Source organism: Octodon degus, unplaced genomic scaffold (assembly GCF_000260255.1).
Source record: "Octodon degus isolate 3935 unplaced genomic scaffold, OctDeg1.0 scaffold00026, whole genome shotgun sequence".
NCBI classification, from domain to species: Eukaryota; Metazoa; Chordata; class Mammalia; order Rodentia; family Octodontidae; genus Octodon; species Octodon degus.
The window spans coordinates 16,388,177-16,403,993 of record NW_004524602.1 but is presented as its reverse complement, the minus strand read 5'-3'; the positions used below and the strand labels follow the sequence as shown (position 1 = coordinate 16,403,993).

General features: G+C 50.0%; 1 protein-coding gene and 1 pseudogene across 1 annotated transcript in view; one reads left to right on the top strand and one right to left on the bottom strand.

Annotated features, from left to right (window-relative positions):
* Fam81a (family with sequence similarity 81 member A) overlaps window positions 1-907 on the top strand; it is a 30,675-nt gene extending 29,768 nt beyond the window's left edge. The window contains exon 9 of the mRNA XM_023712657.1: window positions 277-907. Coding sequence (XP_023568425.1) covers window positions 277-401 — 125 coding nt within the window. The 3' untranslated portion in view covers window positions 402-907. The remainder of the gene's footprint in view (window positions 1-276) is intronic.
* Window positions 908-4,732: 3,825 nt separating this feature from the next.
* LOC101585943 lies at window positions 4,733-9,315 on the bottom strand (annotated as a pseudogene).
* Window positions 9,316-15,817: the final 6,502 nt, after the last annotated feature.

Below are 15,817 nucleotides of genomic sequence, written 5' to 3'. Positions count from 1 at the left end.
CCCGGGGCTGGGTGTGGGCTGTCCGAGCTGGCTGGGTGTGGGGACTGGGTGTGGGCTCCGATCTCTCTCTCCGGTTGAGGTTGTGTTGCCAGATTTCGCCGCCATAATCCTTCCTCTCCCCTTTTGGGACGAAAAAGCAGTTGTCGGGGGATGCTGGAGGCTGTGCGGCTCGTCCTCGCTCAGCCTTCTGCGGGGTCCCCTGATGGCCGAGTTCTGGGGGCCAGCGGGGCCTTGCGCTGATGCATTGGCTCTGATGACGCTGACCTCTTCTTCCAGGGTTCACAGCCATCTACGAGAGCATCGGCTCCCTGCGGCAGGTGCTCGAGGCCAAGATGAAGCTGGACCGGGACCAGCTGCAGAAGCAGATCCAACAGATGCACAAGCCCGAAGCCCCCCTGTGACGGGCAGCGGCCCGACCGGGAGGCGGCGCTGGGCAGCCCAGGCTCTGGGCCCCGCCAGGCTGCTCAGGGCGCGGCTGGGTGCATGGGCCGGGCCGCCGCTTGTCCGGCCGGACGTTCACCTGGAGTCTGAACACACTCTTTCCCTAGCATCTCCAGTACGTTTTTACCACTGTACTTCCCTTCTCTAAATTCAGTGGATGTCCCGCCCTTCAAAAGGCTTTGATCCTCCTCGTTTTATGAATGAAAAGACTTAATTTCTTTCAATGCTCGATGCTCTAACCAAGACTAATATTTTGAAAAAAGTCCCAGTGAGTTTTTTAAGGAGCTGATGAGCTGTTGCAGGAATGTGCTGCTCCAGGCCCCACCAACAGACTGTCCCGATCGATCAGATTCAACCTCAGAGTCCGCATCTGGGCTTTATTAGCGTTGTCTGTGTGTGTCTTCTATTGCTTATTTTCCTGTCAGTCTTCTGTCTTTTCTAAGGGGAAGAGATTTAACACTTGAGGGGAAAAAAAAAAAAAACCAACAAAACCCTGCCATTTCTATAATGAAAATCAATTTACAACCAATAACTGCCATACAGATTGGAAATTAAATGGAAATTTAGCACATCTGGGTACCACAAGGCACAATACTTACATCCACCTAGATATGCCAGGTTTTAATACTGAAAACTATTTTTTAATTAGCCACAACTTGTACAGTGATAGCCATATATTTACTAATGGAATGGCGGTTAGCCGTTCGTTGACTGCACAATTAATTGTTCATTAATCATAGAATGTGAGAATTTTCCAGACTTTCTGACCTCTCTCAGTGTTTCCAAAATCGGCCCAGAGTGCCAGGGCTTATACGCATTGATCGTAACTGTATTCTTGTGCCTTGGTGTGTCAGTGCACTCTACCCTTTAAAATCTTTGCTCACGAGAGAAGGCATGATACTAATTCTGACTTCTCGTGTCAACATGGGAGCCTAGGTATTTTTTAAATGTTCTAGAACACAGCCACTGTTAGGACATGAATCACTCAGTGTCACATTCATGGAATAGGAAGTCGTTCTTTTGTGTGGACAAAGAAACAAGCTGCATTCGTAACCCTGTCCAGAAACCTGCGTCTCGCACCTCTTTGTAGACAGTTTCCGGGCTCCATGTCTGATGAGCCGTTGATAGTGTCAACTCCTCGTGGGCTCCGGTCAGCTGAGCAAGCAGATGGTGAACCCCACCGCGGGGAGTCACGAGGGCCCCCAGGAGGGACGGGAACCCTCGAAGTGTCTAGCTTTTTTAACCACTTTGTTGTTGCTGTTGTTGTGGTTCCATTTGGCAAGGACTCAGGACAATAAAAACATTTTCTATTTTTAGGCTAAATCACAAATGAAACATCTAACTGGCTATTACTGTTTACACCCATGTAAAATGTGCTGCTAGAGAAAAAAAAATTTTCAAAAGAGTTTGGACGTGAGCGGTTATATAAGGCATATGTCATGCCTCACTCGACATCATTTCCTGTTTCTCACCTCGGCATAGTGAGTTTCCATTTAAAGGAGAGGAGCGGGCAGTGCTCTCTTTCAGTCAGAAAGGGGGTTCTTGTGTGGCAGATGGTGTTTCGCGGCGCTCTCTGGTCAGGCACAGTGGCAGGCTAGGTGGCCCCACTGGATCACTTTGCTCTGGGGTCTGAAAGGAGGAGGGGTCAGCATCTGACGCCTGGGAAGAGGGGTAAAGGACCCCAGCTGGACACTGGCCAAGGCGGTGGCGTGAGCGGGGGGTGCCGGACTGTGGGCTGGCATCTCAGGTGTCCGATGTCACCAGTCCTGGGGTACACGCCACCCTGGCTGCACTGAACGCTCCCACCCCGGGAGTTTAAGGAGCCACCAGGTCGCTCACCCCCACCCCACCCCACCCGTCTGGCTGGCACCCTGGGGTGGTGGCACAGGCAGTGGTACGTATCAGCGTCCTGGAGGTGGGGTGACTGCGGGACCCTGTGGTAGTGGAGTCTGCCCCGTGACGCTTCTCACCAGAGTCTAAAGAATCGGCCTTCCTGTTCTTTCCTTTCCCAGAAATTTGCAATAAAAAGAATAAAATGTCAAAATAAGTGTGGTGTATGATTTGCAGAGGTAAAAGGCTTGTGGTGTAAGGTAGAAACTTAATTAGGTAGCAGGCCCTAGGAAATGATCCTTCATCCTCTCAGATGTCCCCAGGACCCTCCCGCCACGTGCCTGCTTCGTCCTGGCCCCCAGCTGAATGCAGAACAGTTCGCCTGCCGGTTTTACAGATGGGAAGACCAAGTCATGAGAAATTAAGCAGCCGCCTCAGTCTGACTGCCGACGGGCGGGTGTGTGGAACACCACGCGGCTGTACCTGAAGGCGTCAAGGTGGTGCGGTTTTTGTACATCTTACCACAGTTTTTAAGAAGAAAGCAAGCTCCCCCTTCGGCCCCGCCCGCCCCGCCGAGCCTCCTGCTGAGTCCGCACCTCGCCCCGAGGTGCAGCGGGCTGGGCCGCAGGGGCTGGGAGACAGCACCTGCTGCCTTGGGTCGCTCAGCGTGGGGCGACGCGTCACACCCCACAGTAGAGCACGCACGCGCTGGCACGAGGGAAGCCTGGCAGAACCGTGCTGTAAAAGCGCCTCCGCCTGTGCAGGTCGCAAGCTACACGCTCCGGTGTTAATCTCATGCAATGCCCGTGATGAGCAGGAGATGCCCTCAGCAACACTCATTAAATAGCGTTGATTTTATCGCTGTTTTTTATTACCCAGGATTGAACCCAGGGCTCTGCATGAGCTATATTGTCAGCCCTTTTTTAGCTTATTTATTTATTGTTTATGTATTTAGTGCAGGGTCTACAGGGTCTTACTACGTAGATCGGACTCACAGTGATTCTCCTGTTTTCAGCCTCCCAAGCGTTGGGATTACTGGCGTGTGCTACCACTCCCAGTCTCAGTCGCCTTCTCAGAACGCCCCGGGGTGGGACCCGCAGGCCGGGCAGCCAACCGCAGTCCCTGCGTCTGCCTAAGCAGGCGCTTTAGTCCCCTGAGCTGTCTGGCCGGCCCTGCACCTTAATTTCTGGGCAGGATTCATGCCCCCAGCACGTTTGTTTCCAGTGCTACGGGTGTGTGGAGCTACCCCGGGGCGCTCCCAGTTTTGCCATGGTAACATTGTGGGGCTTTTTTTTTTTACATGGTGGTGCTGGGATGGGGGCCAGGGCCTCCCGCGTGCCAGCCCCTGCCACGGAGCCAGCCCTGCCGTTTCCTTCTGCAACCCCCACCCATCCGCCGGACGCCCGCAGTGCACCTTTCTTGTCGATTGGCAGGGTGCGTGGGTGGCCCAAGGGACAAGCGCAGCCTTGCTAGGCCTGAGGATGCATAATGGGCGCCTTCCTTCCGTCCCTTTGTGTACCTCGCTTTGATGAATTGCTATAAAAGCACAGTTTGGCTCCAAGAAACGTGGGGCTGCTTAAGCTGCCATACAGATTAACTGGAGTTAAATGCCCCTGCGAGTTCGGTCCTTCAGCGGCGCTGCTGCTCAGTGGTCCCTGTGGTACACGAGGGGCAGAGCCACTGTCCTGTGCCAACGGGGAACGTCATGCTGGACGCCGCTGCTCTGGGACCCAGAAGCCCAGGCACAGCTGAACTGTTTTGAAACTGGACCTTTCCTCCGGCCCCATTCCTACAATGCGCTGTCCACTGTCCTTTTTAGAAACAACATCACAGGATTTTTTTTTTTTTTTTAATCTTTTTGAGACAGGTTCTCACTATGCGGTTCAGGCTGGCCTTGAACTCACTTCTCTAACTCATGCTTGCCCTGAACTCACAATGATCTCCCCTCAGTCTCCTGAGCACTAGGATCACAGGCATGTACCATCATGCCTGGCCACAGGGCTTTATTTATAAGAGTTACCACTCTGCAGGCTGGGGAGATAGCTCAGTGGCATAAGAACCTGCCTGGCAAGCACAGGGTCCTGCGTTTGATCCCCGGTACCATCAAAAAGCAAAAGCAAAGACAAAAAAGAGTTACCACTCTGCAAGACTGACAAGCTCTAGAGATCTGCTGTATAACCCTGGGAAACTACCACAGTTAATGGCCACATGATACCCTGCCAGGTGTCCAGTGTACCTAGAGTGTTCTAGGCCATCCTAGAACATTCTAAAGAGTTTACATCTTCTGTTACCTGGTCTTATTTCTTTTTTCTTTTTTTTTAAGACTTAAATTTTATTTAAATAACCTCCAGTGAGAACAGAACAGACGAATTACTATCACTTCTTCGTGATACCAGTGAGCCAAGCCAGGGAGGGGAAGCACACCTGCAGCCAGCTGCCAGCCAGTGTGATGGGTGGGACCTCAAGGGAGGCGGCCCTGGCCCCGGCCCGCTGCTGGAGGAGTATCCGCAGTGGAGCGAAGGTCCCTGACGGTCTCCTTGATGGACGCGATCAGGCACGCAGCCTCAGGGGCTGCTGTCAGGGCCCTGATCACGCCATAGCTGTCTCCCACCCAAAGGCTTCGAAGTTGTCAGTAACGTCCTCAGTGTTGATGTCCACCCCATAGCACATGCCGCCCTGGGCATGCTGAGCCTGTAGTTTGTTCAGGATGTTTGTGGCATCAAAGCCAGCATTGTCACATAGCTGGCATGGGATAATCTCCGAGGCCTTGGCACATGCCCTGATCCGTAGCTGCTGTTTTCCTGGGATAGTCCTTGAGTAATCCCCAAGGTGCTTAGAGAGCTCCATCTCGATGGCTCACACCAGCCACCGCTGAGTCATGCCTGACGGCCCTCCTGACAGTCCTGATGGCGTCATGCGGAGCTGCTCTGTCTCCTCCAGGAACTGCTCAGCTCTGCCACGGAGGACGAAGGTGCAAGTCTTGGCCTTGGGGCAGCCAGTGAAGAAACTGCACCTTTCCCCTCCCATCTGGGGCTCTCCACGCAGCCGGCTGCAGCTGCTAGAGCTTTCACGCTGGCCCGGGCACAGCCTCTGCAGGCGTCATTGTCTTCAAAACCTCCTCAGGCACTCGGTGGCACAGAAGATGTCCCCATCTGCGAAGTACTGGGTGGCCACATCCCCAACAGGGAGTTTGGACAAAACAACTTTGGCTCCAGAATCATAAACAGTGTTCCACTCAGCATCAGCGATTGCCCCATGATCCCCTACTGTGTGGACTCTGATTTCAGTATCGTCTTTCTCAGCTTCCAGCTCGAGTTCAACGCTTAATAAGGCGATCGTGAGCTTAGTGTGCTTTTTAGGTTGCATTTCAAATCCCTCTTAAGAGAAAGTCTTCTTGAATGTAACACCAGCCGCCAACCGAGACTCCTCCAGGGCTCCACGCTGCACCTTCTTGCTTCCAGGCATCTTAAGCTGCAGCAAATCATCCAGTGTCATCACAGCATCAAGCACCGTCTTAGCAAGGAAGGCTTTCTGCTGGGAGACCGGCTGGGTGCTCAGGGCCATCACGGCACTGCCCCAGCAGCTTGCTCCGTCCACTTTATCTTGCTTCTTCACCGTCACAGCAATGTCCTTGATCTTGTGAACTGCAACTGTGCAGCTGTACGGAAAGCTCGGATGGTGATCTGGGGGTGCAAACCTTCCTCCACATAGGGTTTCACCTGCTTCAGAAACTCTGCAGCCAGCAGGGTTACAGAGGTGGTGCCATCACCAACCTCAGCATCTTGAGATTTGGCAGTGTCCACTGAAGTCTTTGCTGCAGGATGGGTGACATCAAGAAGTTTCAAAACTGTGGCCCCGTCATTAGAAATTGCTGCTTTGCCTCGACTGTCTGCAGTAAGCTTGTCCATGCCACGGGGGCCGAGGGTAGTTCTTACAGCTTCGGCAACCACCTGGCAGGCACTGCTGTTACTCTCAAGCTGAGGGATGCCTTGGGAGCTGTCCGTCCCCTCTTCAACAGTATGGCTGCTGTGAGCATCATTGTGGCATCCTCGTTAGGGGCTTGCTACTATGTTCTCCCAGTTCTGGCTGCCCAGGTAGCTCAGCTGTTACCTATTTTTAAATCAAGCTTTAAAAAAAAAAAAAACCCAAGCAATTCCATTGGTTCTGATCAGTAGAGACCAACACCTATATTGCCAGGGACTGGACAGCCAGTGCCAGCGGGGGCAGACCCAGGGTGACCGGGGACCTGGAGGGGCTGGAGGTCCTGCCCGGTTTACCCTAGAACATTCTAGGTGTGTTGGACCTGGAAAGGGGTTTTGACAAGCGACTTGCGATTCTGTTGGGGCCACCTAGTGCAGCAGAACGAGCAGGCCTGGGTTAAGGTCAGGAAAGGCGACCATTCATCTTGGGAAGCTTTACAGGGGCACGTACAACTGCATACCGAAGAGGAATAATTTTTTTTTGCGGAACTGGGGATTGAACTCAGGCCCTTGCGCTTGCCAGGGAAGCGCTTATTCCCCTGAGCCATCTCCCCAGCCCCCCGAAGACGAATAATATTTTAATGCAATATTATTAGAGATCAACATTTGATATTTTGTTTACTGTCGGGTTTGGGGTTAATTTGTACTTTTAGGACATTATGACTATATACCATTCAGCCGGCTGGTGACCAGTGGGCCGACCCCCTTGCTTTCTGCATTTGAGGTGCCTGCCTGGGTTATCGCAATCAGCCTATCTTGAGCGTACCTCATGGCTTTACAACGGTCTCTCCGCTGTTCTTAATCTGTCATCGCCATGTTTTGCTTACATTTTCAAACTTGTGGCTCATCTTGGAACTAGGGTGGGCCCCAGTGGAGCCTCACCCGCCTCGGAGCCCCACCTCCCGCTTTGAGATGCCGAGGAGGAAAGCTCCAAGCGAGCGAGCGGCGGGGCTCCTGGCGGGCCTCTGGGTGGACCAGGGCCCAGCGCTGGACTCGCTGGCGTCTGCTGCCCCCTCATGGACGGAATAGGAACTACAGGGAAAGCAGCTCAAGGTCTGAGGGTCAGGAAACGCGAAGCAGAGGACCCTTGAAGAACAGATTGGGATACAGGGAGCGCAAAACAGACAGGAGTTCCTGCAGAGGGAGCGTTCCACACAGTGAAGGTGGGGAGAGGGAGAGACGGGGGGGAGGAGAGAGAGAGAGGCAGGGAGAGAGGCAGAGAGAGAGGCAGAGAGAGGCAGAGACAGAGAGACAGAGAGAGAGAGAGACAGAGAGACAGAGGGACAGAGAGACAGAGAGACAGAGACAGAGACAGAGACAGAGACAGAGACAGAGACAGAGAGACACAGAAACAGAGAGGCACACAGAGACAAAGATGAGAGAGAGAGAGAGAGAGAGAGAGAGAGAGAGAGAGAGAATTCCCTAGGAATTCACCTACCCAAGACCCTACAGTGAGAACTACAGTACTGAGGAAAAGGAGATTGAAGAGGACATCAGAAAATGGAAAATATTACCTGTTGCTGGTGGGCAGAACCAATATTGTCAAGATGGCGTAAAATGGCCCAATCACATACCAGTGGCATTCCTCACAGAATTAGAGAAAGCAATCCTAACGTTCATATGGAGGTAGAAGAGACTCGATAGCAAAAGCCATCGCAGGCAATCAGCCAGAGCAGGAGGCACCACGATCCTGGACTGGAGCTTTACCACAAAGCGAGGATGGAAACAGCCTGGTTCTGGCAGAGAGACAGACCCGCGAATGAAGGGGCGGGATGCCGTGGTGGTGAAGCTTTGAGGGCTTTCAGTGGTAGTGGGCAGCCGCAGCAGCCTGTGTGGTCTAGGTTCGCCATCACTAGAATACAGGATATGGGAAAATCCCCAGATATATTGAGCTATTTAATCTTCAACAAAGGGGCCCAAGACGTATGCTGGAGGAAAGATGGCTCTGAGAAAACTGGCTGTGACTATGCAAAAGATTGATTTTTTTTTTTTTCCCGGAACCGGGGATTGAACTCAGGCCCTTGCACTTGCCTGGCAAGTGCTGTCTCCCTGGCCCCCAAAGATTGATTTTTGGATCCATATCTCTCTCTAGGTACAAACTAAAATCAAAGTGGATCAAAGATCTAAATGTTAAGACTGAAACACTAGAAAGTAAGTAGGGGGGCCAGCGAGATAGCTCAGCAGTCTAAAACGCCTGCTTAGACAAGCTTAGGCAAAGTGCAGGGACCGCGGTTCAATCCCTGGCACCACATGCTGCTCCAGCCCTGCCCCCAGGGCAGGCTGAGCTGGCTGCATAAATAAATAAATAAATAAATAAATAAAGTAAAACTTTTAAAGTCACAGGAATAAGCAAGGACTTCCCCAGCAGAACTCCAATTGCACAAGAAGTAGCACCGAAGGTCAACAAGTAGGGTCATATCAAATTAAAATCCTCTGTATGACAAAGGAAACAACCAGTAGAGACAACCTACAGAATGAGAAATAATGGCCAGCTACTCCTTGGACAGAGGACTAACATTTAGAATGCATAAAGAACTTGAAAAAAATTAGATCACCCAGAAGAAAAACCCAGCCCAGAAATGGACAAGTGAAATGCTCAGACACGGCTCACAGGAAACGCAAATGGCCAGCAGGAGAGTGCGTCCAACGTCTCTGGGCGTTTCAGAAGTGGAAATTAATACAACGCTGAGATTTTATCTTACACAGAATAAAGAACAGAAACCAAGAAGCTAAGTGCTAGACGGAGCCCTCCATGTGGCGCCGGAATAGGATGCCTGGTAGGAGGTAAGCGTGCGCGGAGGAATCACTTCTCAACAGCGCGCAGAAGCGAGAGAAGCGGCTTGGCTGGAGCCAGCAGTAGCCGGCGCGGGTGTGTGTTGGCGCTGGCGCTCGGCACTGCCATCGGAAGGACCCCAACTGGTCCCGGGCGGCCCTGCTCGGCTCGGAGGCGGACCGACCGGCTGGGATTCCCCAGCCGCCTGCCATCTGCCGGCCATCCAGCCGCAGAGGCGGTGCGTACCAGCAGCTGCAGCCCTGTGCGCCCGGTGCCAACTGGGAGGGTCATGGCTGTGGCTCGCCGTGGCCTTGGCACTGGCTTGTCAGGCTCAAGGTCGTGTCTATGGTTAAAATCTGGGCAAAAGTGAAATACTGAATGGGTTTTACGGAGCCACACGCCGCAATCCTGGCCGCAGCCCAGGAAAATTTCACTGAGTCACAGATTGAAACTAATTTGTGGGTCTTCCTGAATCCATACCTCTTAAAATCTTAAAAGAATTAGCACAAGCTGTTGCTATTTATGACCCTCCTGCTCCCTTTCCCTTGAGTTTTGTAGAAATGCTTTGGCGACAGACTAAGGCCCCAAATGATTGCAAAGGAATAGAAAAAGCATGTTGGGGCTGGAGAGATGGCTCAGTGGTCTAAAGCACCTATTTGGAACAAGCTTAGCAAAGCACAGGGACCGCGGTTCAATCCCCCAGCACCACGTGCCAGCCAGCCCCGCCCCCTGGTGGGCTGAGCTGGCCACACACACACACACACACACACAAATAAAAATTAAAAGAAAAAGCATGTTGGAATCCAAGAGACTATTGTGGAAAGGATTTGTTGTTGTTGTTGTTGTTGTTGTTGTTGTTGTTTAATATTGCAGGGAAGAGGCAGCTCCTAGTGTGGGATTCCCAACTTCACCATGACAGAAGATTTGCTAATCGGAAAGGGTGCTTTTGCTAGCCCAAACAATCCACCGACCTTTGCATTGCAGCCATGTTGGCAAACTAAGAGATCTACCTTTGGGGCCTGGAGGGAAGCTTGTGAGAAGGCACCTTCCTTACCTCGCTTCTGTTAGGCAAGGCCCTAAGGAACCTTTCCAAGGTCGTGCTCCAAGGTTGTTGCAAGCTACTGAGAGGATTATCAGTGACAGGGAAGCCAGCAAATTAATAGTCCAACCCTGTGCCAAGAGTTTGTGGCTCCAGCCCTTTGCGCAGTGTGACAGGCCTATCCAGCTGCGCACATTACCTGTCACACAGATGACCTTCTCTTGGCGCATGAATCTCCAGGCATTTTACGTCACCTGTTTGTCCAGTTAGTGATGCCCCCGCAATGCAGGTCTAGTGATAGCCCCTGAAAAGGTGCAAACTGTGGCACCCTTTTTATATTTGGGACACCTTATTCGACAGAAGCAAATTGTGCCCCAAACTGTTCAGATCCAGGTTAGATATCTTGCAACCCTCAATGATTTATACGTTCTATTTGGTAACATTAATTGGCTCCGCCTAGCTCGTAGGCTGACTCCTATGAGTTAAGTCCTCTCTTTGGCATTCTCGAGGGAGACTCAGCCCCTACTTCTAGAAGAATGCTCACACCAGAGGCTAAGACTGCCTCGGATAAAGTTAATCAGGCTCTAATGCTCAGCTCTCTAGAGTTGGCCCGTCTCTGCCAACTTTTTAATTATTTGCCCAATTCAGTATATGCCCACTGGGGTTCTTTGGCAGTGTCAGGGTCCCTTGCGGTGGCTACACAAGCCATATATGCCTCATAAAGCTCTGACTCCCTCGGAGGCTACTGAGCAAGCTTCTGTGTTTCCTGCCACTTTTCATCAAAATGCTTCTACCTTTCGCAGTCTAATTTGACACAGCACAGGCCCGGGAAGCTGTTAAATGAGGTTCTTCATGTATAAAACACTATTAACTATTTTAAGTTCTACAGAAGATGGAAATACAGCAGCAGACAGACAGGCCCATCCAATGCGTCCGTAAAGGCCAGGGAGGGTCCTTTGGAGAGCTCTCCATGCTGGACAGTGGAAGGGACCCCGTCCACTGCTAACGTGGGGCGGAGATTGCTGAATGACCTACTTGGGCACAGAGCGTGCTGTCAGGCCGTACCATGAAGCCAGATCGGGAGAAGAAGTTGACAGCAAGGAGGCCAGATCCAACCCGGGGCCTATTGAAGGAACTGACAAAATGGAAGGCTAAGGTCTAAGTAGATGATAAAATACTTAAAGATAGCTGAGCTAAATTTTACTAGTATTAAGACAAAAGATATAAAATACGCTTATTAGCTAGAGATAAAAGACTTTATTCCTTCCAAATTTTCTGATAAGAGATCTCTGCTAATTGACAAATAACAAAATCTGACTAGTCTATTTCTAATTTTAAATTTCTTTAAAAAATTCAATAGAGTTATTATAAGTTAATCTGGCCAGGAATGAGTTGAGTGTACTCGTACTTCCGTAAAGATGGTTGTTGGTGTGTACTGTGTATTTGTCTACGTGAGTGTCATTCTGTGAACAGCTGTTCCCTTTTTTTTTTTTTTTCCTTTCCTTTTTGGGCGTTTGTTCATAATACAACCTGGGATATACAGGCTTAAAAGCATGCCTTCTCCTAAGTTACCAGCTGGTCTGAGTCATACCAAAATTGGTTTATACATAGTTTATTGAAAAGTTTAAATTAATTAAGCAAAAGTTCCCTAGAGTGGGGAGAAATTTGATTCAGAGAGGAGTCCTACTGATGAACAGGAGCTGCAGCCAACCTTCTGTTCGTTAATGAGGAGCTCCCAATAATCTCAATAGTCTCTTAGGAGACACCCTCGATAAATTGGTCATTGGTTTAAAGATAAAAGTCTTTCAGAAAAATTACAATTGGGTTTTCTCTTCAAAAAATGGTTTTGCTATTCAACTAAGTTAAGAAACAAAAGTTTGCACGTGGGTATGGTAACTCATTACTGTTAATCTCACCGTGTCATAAGTGTATCCATGATTCTAAGTGTACAGTTCTTCCAAAAACGTTAAACAAAAAGTACTTATTGCGATAAGGCTTTCTTTCAAATTCCTAAAATAAATAAATAAATAAATAAATCAATAAAATAAGGGGGGGGGAAGAAAAAACCTTGTAATGTGTGTTGCATTTAAGTATAATTAGGTGAAAAATTCTTGCATATTAGATAAAGAAGACTGGTTAAAAGGGTTATATCAAATCAAGATGTAAGTATGTCAGGGTTGGGGAGATGGTTTAGTGGAATAAGCGCTTCCCTGGCAAAAGCAAGGGCCTGAGTTCAATCCCCGGTTCCACCAAAAAAAAAAAAAAAAAAAGTAAGTATGTCACAAATTGTCACAGGATTGTCCTGATACAATGTTAAATATGGTTTGATTTCTAAATTTCTGTGTAAAAATGTGTAATTGTTTTTTTTTAACATTCTATAGGGATTTAAATATTAGAATATTGATGGTTGTTGGAAAATAATGGTTCCACTTTATGTCTAAGGCGTTTGATATTCAGATAGATAGCAATGTTAAGTTTACTGCCTGTTACAGGGTAATGTAACTCTTCTCTTCTGGGTGTTCAACAACTAAGGTTTGCAGACCAAAATTTAGAAAGGTAGATGGGCTACAAGGGTAGCTAATATTTTGGTTCTAGCCCTTCAAGGTCAATGAGGATTCAGGACATAAGAGAACCTGTGCTGTGACATCCTGTAACTCAGTTGTGACCCAAATTTTCTGATCAAGGAGATTATGGAGCCACAGAGGAAAGTGATCGATGACGTAGAGTGTGCCTGGAGAGAGTCACATGGAGAGAAAAAACATTCTCTCAGGCTTTCACAGAGAGCACATTGGTCAGGCAATGGCCGTGACTCATCCAGATGGCTGACACTGACAGAAGATCTACAAGGTGCTGTACATGGTCCCAAGGTAAATCCTGAGGAGATTTGGCTGACCTTGTGAGATGGCAAAAGTTACATTTTTAGTTATAAAGGTCTTACTTTACCTTGGTCTTAACTGTCCAGCAGAAAAGTGCAAGCATAAGGTGTGAAAAGCAAGGCTATGTCAGTATGCTGAGCTGTGCAAGGCTCAAGTCGGCGACTTCTGACTGCTGCCCGCTGTGCTGATGAGCTGCTTCTGTCATGGACTGTTAGACTATACAGGGCTGTACTGCTGGATTCAAGTACCTACAATCTTTGGACTAGCATCAAGTATAAAAAAGTCCTTCAGGCCTGCTGTGTTGGCCCTGCCCTTGGGGCGCACTGAGATGGCGGCTGAGACTGGGCCTGGTGCCACGTGCCTATAATCCCAGCGCTTGGGAGGCTGTAATAGGAGGATAACTATGAGTCTGATCTACATAGTGAGACCCTGGAGGCCCTGTACTAAATACAAAAAAAAAAAAAGGTCCTTTAAAGACTTCTCCAAATACAGCTTCGCTAACTGCAATGGAACACCCATCTCTGACAAAACAACACAAAAAGGGGGAATGTTGGCAGCTTCAGGAAGCCAGGAAATTGATCAGATGTGTGTAGGCGGGACTGTGCCTCAGTGCCCAAGCAAACAAGCTACCTCACTCCTGAGAGGCTATGAGTCGCTAGGCATCCTTGTGTCATGTGTTACTAACTTTGCAGAAGTATAAATAAGTGCGGTTGTGTTAGTCTTGCCCATCAGGCAGACCAGCACCTACCTAGCCCAGCTTTGTCTTCGTGTCTATCTTTCCCATTCCTGCCACCATTTCTCCCCGGGTAGAATGGATCACAGTGAGACTCAACAGATCCGCATGTAAGGGGACTGATCACAGGTCCTTGCTCTTGCCAGGCAGGTGCTCAGACCACTGAGCTGTCTCCCCAGCCCCCCTGCAGCATTCCTAAGGAGCCTGCCCCTTAGAACAGAGCCCTGGGCTTGGCTGTTCTCATGACTGTGTCCCTGAAAATGCTCTTGGTGTTAGAAGCTCCCTGCTTACATCAAGGGGTCCTGGGTCCCCCCAGGATGCAGACTACATTCTGATACCCAGAAAGAAGACCAAGGGCTGAGAGGCAATTAGCAAATTCCGTCCAATAAATGATTATTAAGGAGCTCCCTTTATCCCCCCAGGGGGATATTTTTCAAGACTCAGGTGGGCATCTGAACCAATATATAGTTTAATTTATAAATTAGGCCCAGTAACTAAGAAGAGATTAAGAGTCACTAACAATAAAGTGGGACAATTATACCAGCATGCTACAAATAAAGTTGTTTAAAATGTCAGTCATTAGGGGCTGGAGAGATGGCTCAGTGGTCTAAAGCACCTACTTGGAACAAGACGGTGGTTCGATTCCCCAGCACCACATGCCAGCCAGCCGCGCCCCCTGGTGGGCTGAGCTGGCCACACACACACACACACACACACACACACACACACACACACACACAAAATAAATGTTAAAATAAATAAATAATTAAAAAAAATAAATAAAATGTGAGTCATTTATTTCTGGTAATTTCATATTTTCAGACTGAGGATAACACTTCAAACCCAAAAGTGCAGCTGGTGAAACTGGGGCCACGTAGGGTGGGGCTCTCCCCAAGATGGAGGGCCTGTGGAGGACAACGAAGCCCGTACACGCTAGCTACGGTCATAAAACTTGCTTTCATTTGCTTCTGGGACGAGACCGCCTTCCCACTTTTCCTGGAAATGTCAGTTATGGTGGCTGCAGGGCCTTCAGCTCTCTGAACTGAGGGATACACGGTCTCTGTCCCTCCGGTGGCATCAGTGGTGGCAGAGGTCCCTGGCTCCAGCATCACCTGCCAAGCACAGCAGCCAATCCCAGGTGAGCTGGACCCTCTGACTCCATTTGGTGCAAAATCCGTCTGTCGCTACCTGAACGCCTGAGTGGTTGCTTCCGCTTGCTGGGGACATGGTGGGAGGAAGGTTGGGGACATTAGCTGACATCAGGGCAACACAGATATTTATCCTACAGTGGTCTTGGAAAGAGCAGAAGGAGGGGACTGAAGAGGCGGAGTGAGACCCAGGGCTCTCTCGCCTTCTGGGACGTGACAGCACCCTCCTGCACCAGCATGTGGCAGTGAGGCAGGGCTCTGCTGCGGCGGAGCTTTCCAGAGACAGTAGTGGAACACTCGTCGACAGGAAAGGAGCAGGAGGCCGACAGTGGACCGCTCAGCTTGGAGTCCTCGAACTCGCAACCTGCTAGATGTCTAATACACCGAGTTCAAATTCCACCAAAAGAATTCCATTCTAAGAAACAGCAGAGGTTAAGAGTAGGAAATACTTATTACAGAGGAGACATACGGGTCCTGGGGGGCAGGAGGAGGCCCGATGGGTCACCAAGGACCCCCCTTCTCAGGGGACATTGTACAGAGCACAACCACATGGGCACAACGTGGGTTGTGACTATGACCCATCAATAAGACTAGAAGTACAGTCACTTAGGGACTACTGATCAGCTGGGGAAGGACCAAAGAACTTCTCGGAACAGACAAGCGCGAGAGTCCTGGTGGCCCACCCAGGTGACCAATGCCCATCCAAAGCTTGTTGGACCAGGGGTCACCACTCATCGCAGGCCTGGTCATTCCGTCTTGTGCCTGAGGCCTGGCCGCTAATGGTTATGCACACACTTGTAGCGGGTTTCCATCTCTGCCTGGTTCTCTCTGACTGCCTGGTGCATTCGCACCTCACTCAGCCGCCTGTGGATGAGGGGCGTGTGCGCATCACCACGGAGAGGTGTCCGCTTTCCCCTTGGTGTAGGGAAGAGCTCCTGGGGAGCTGCCCGAGTGCAGGCCCTCCCCGGGACCCCAGGAACCTCTTCCTGCGCTGTCC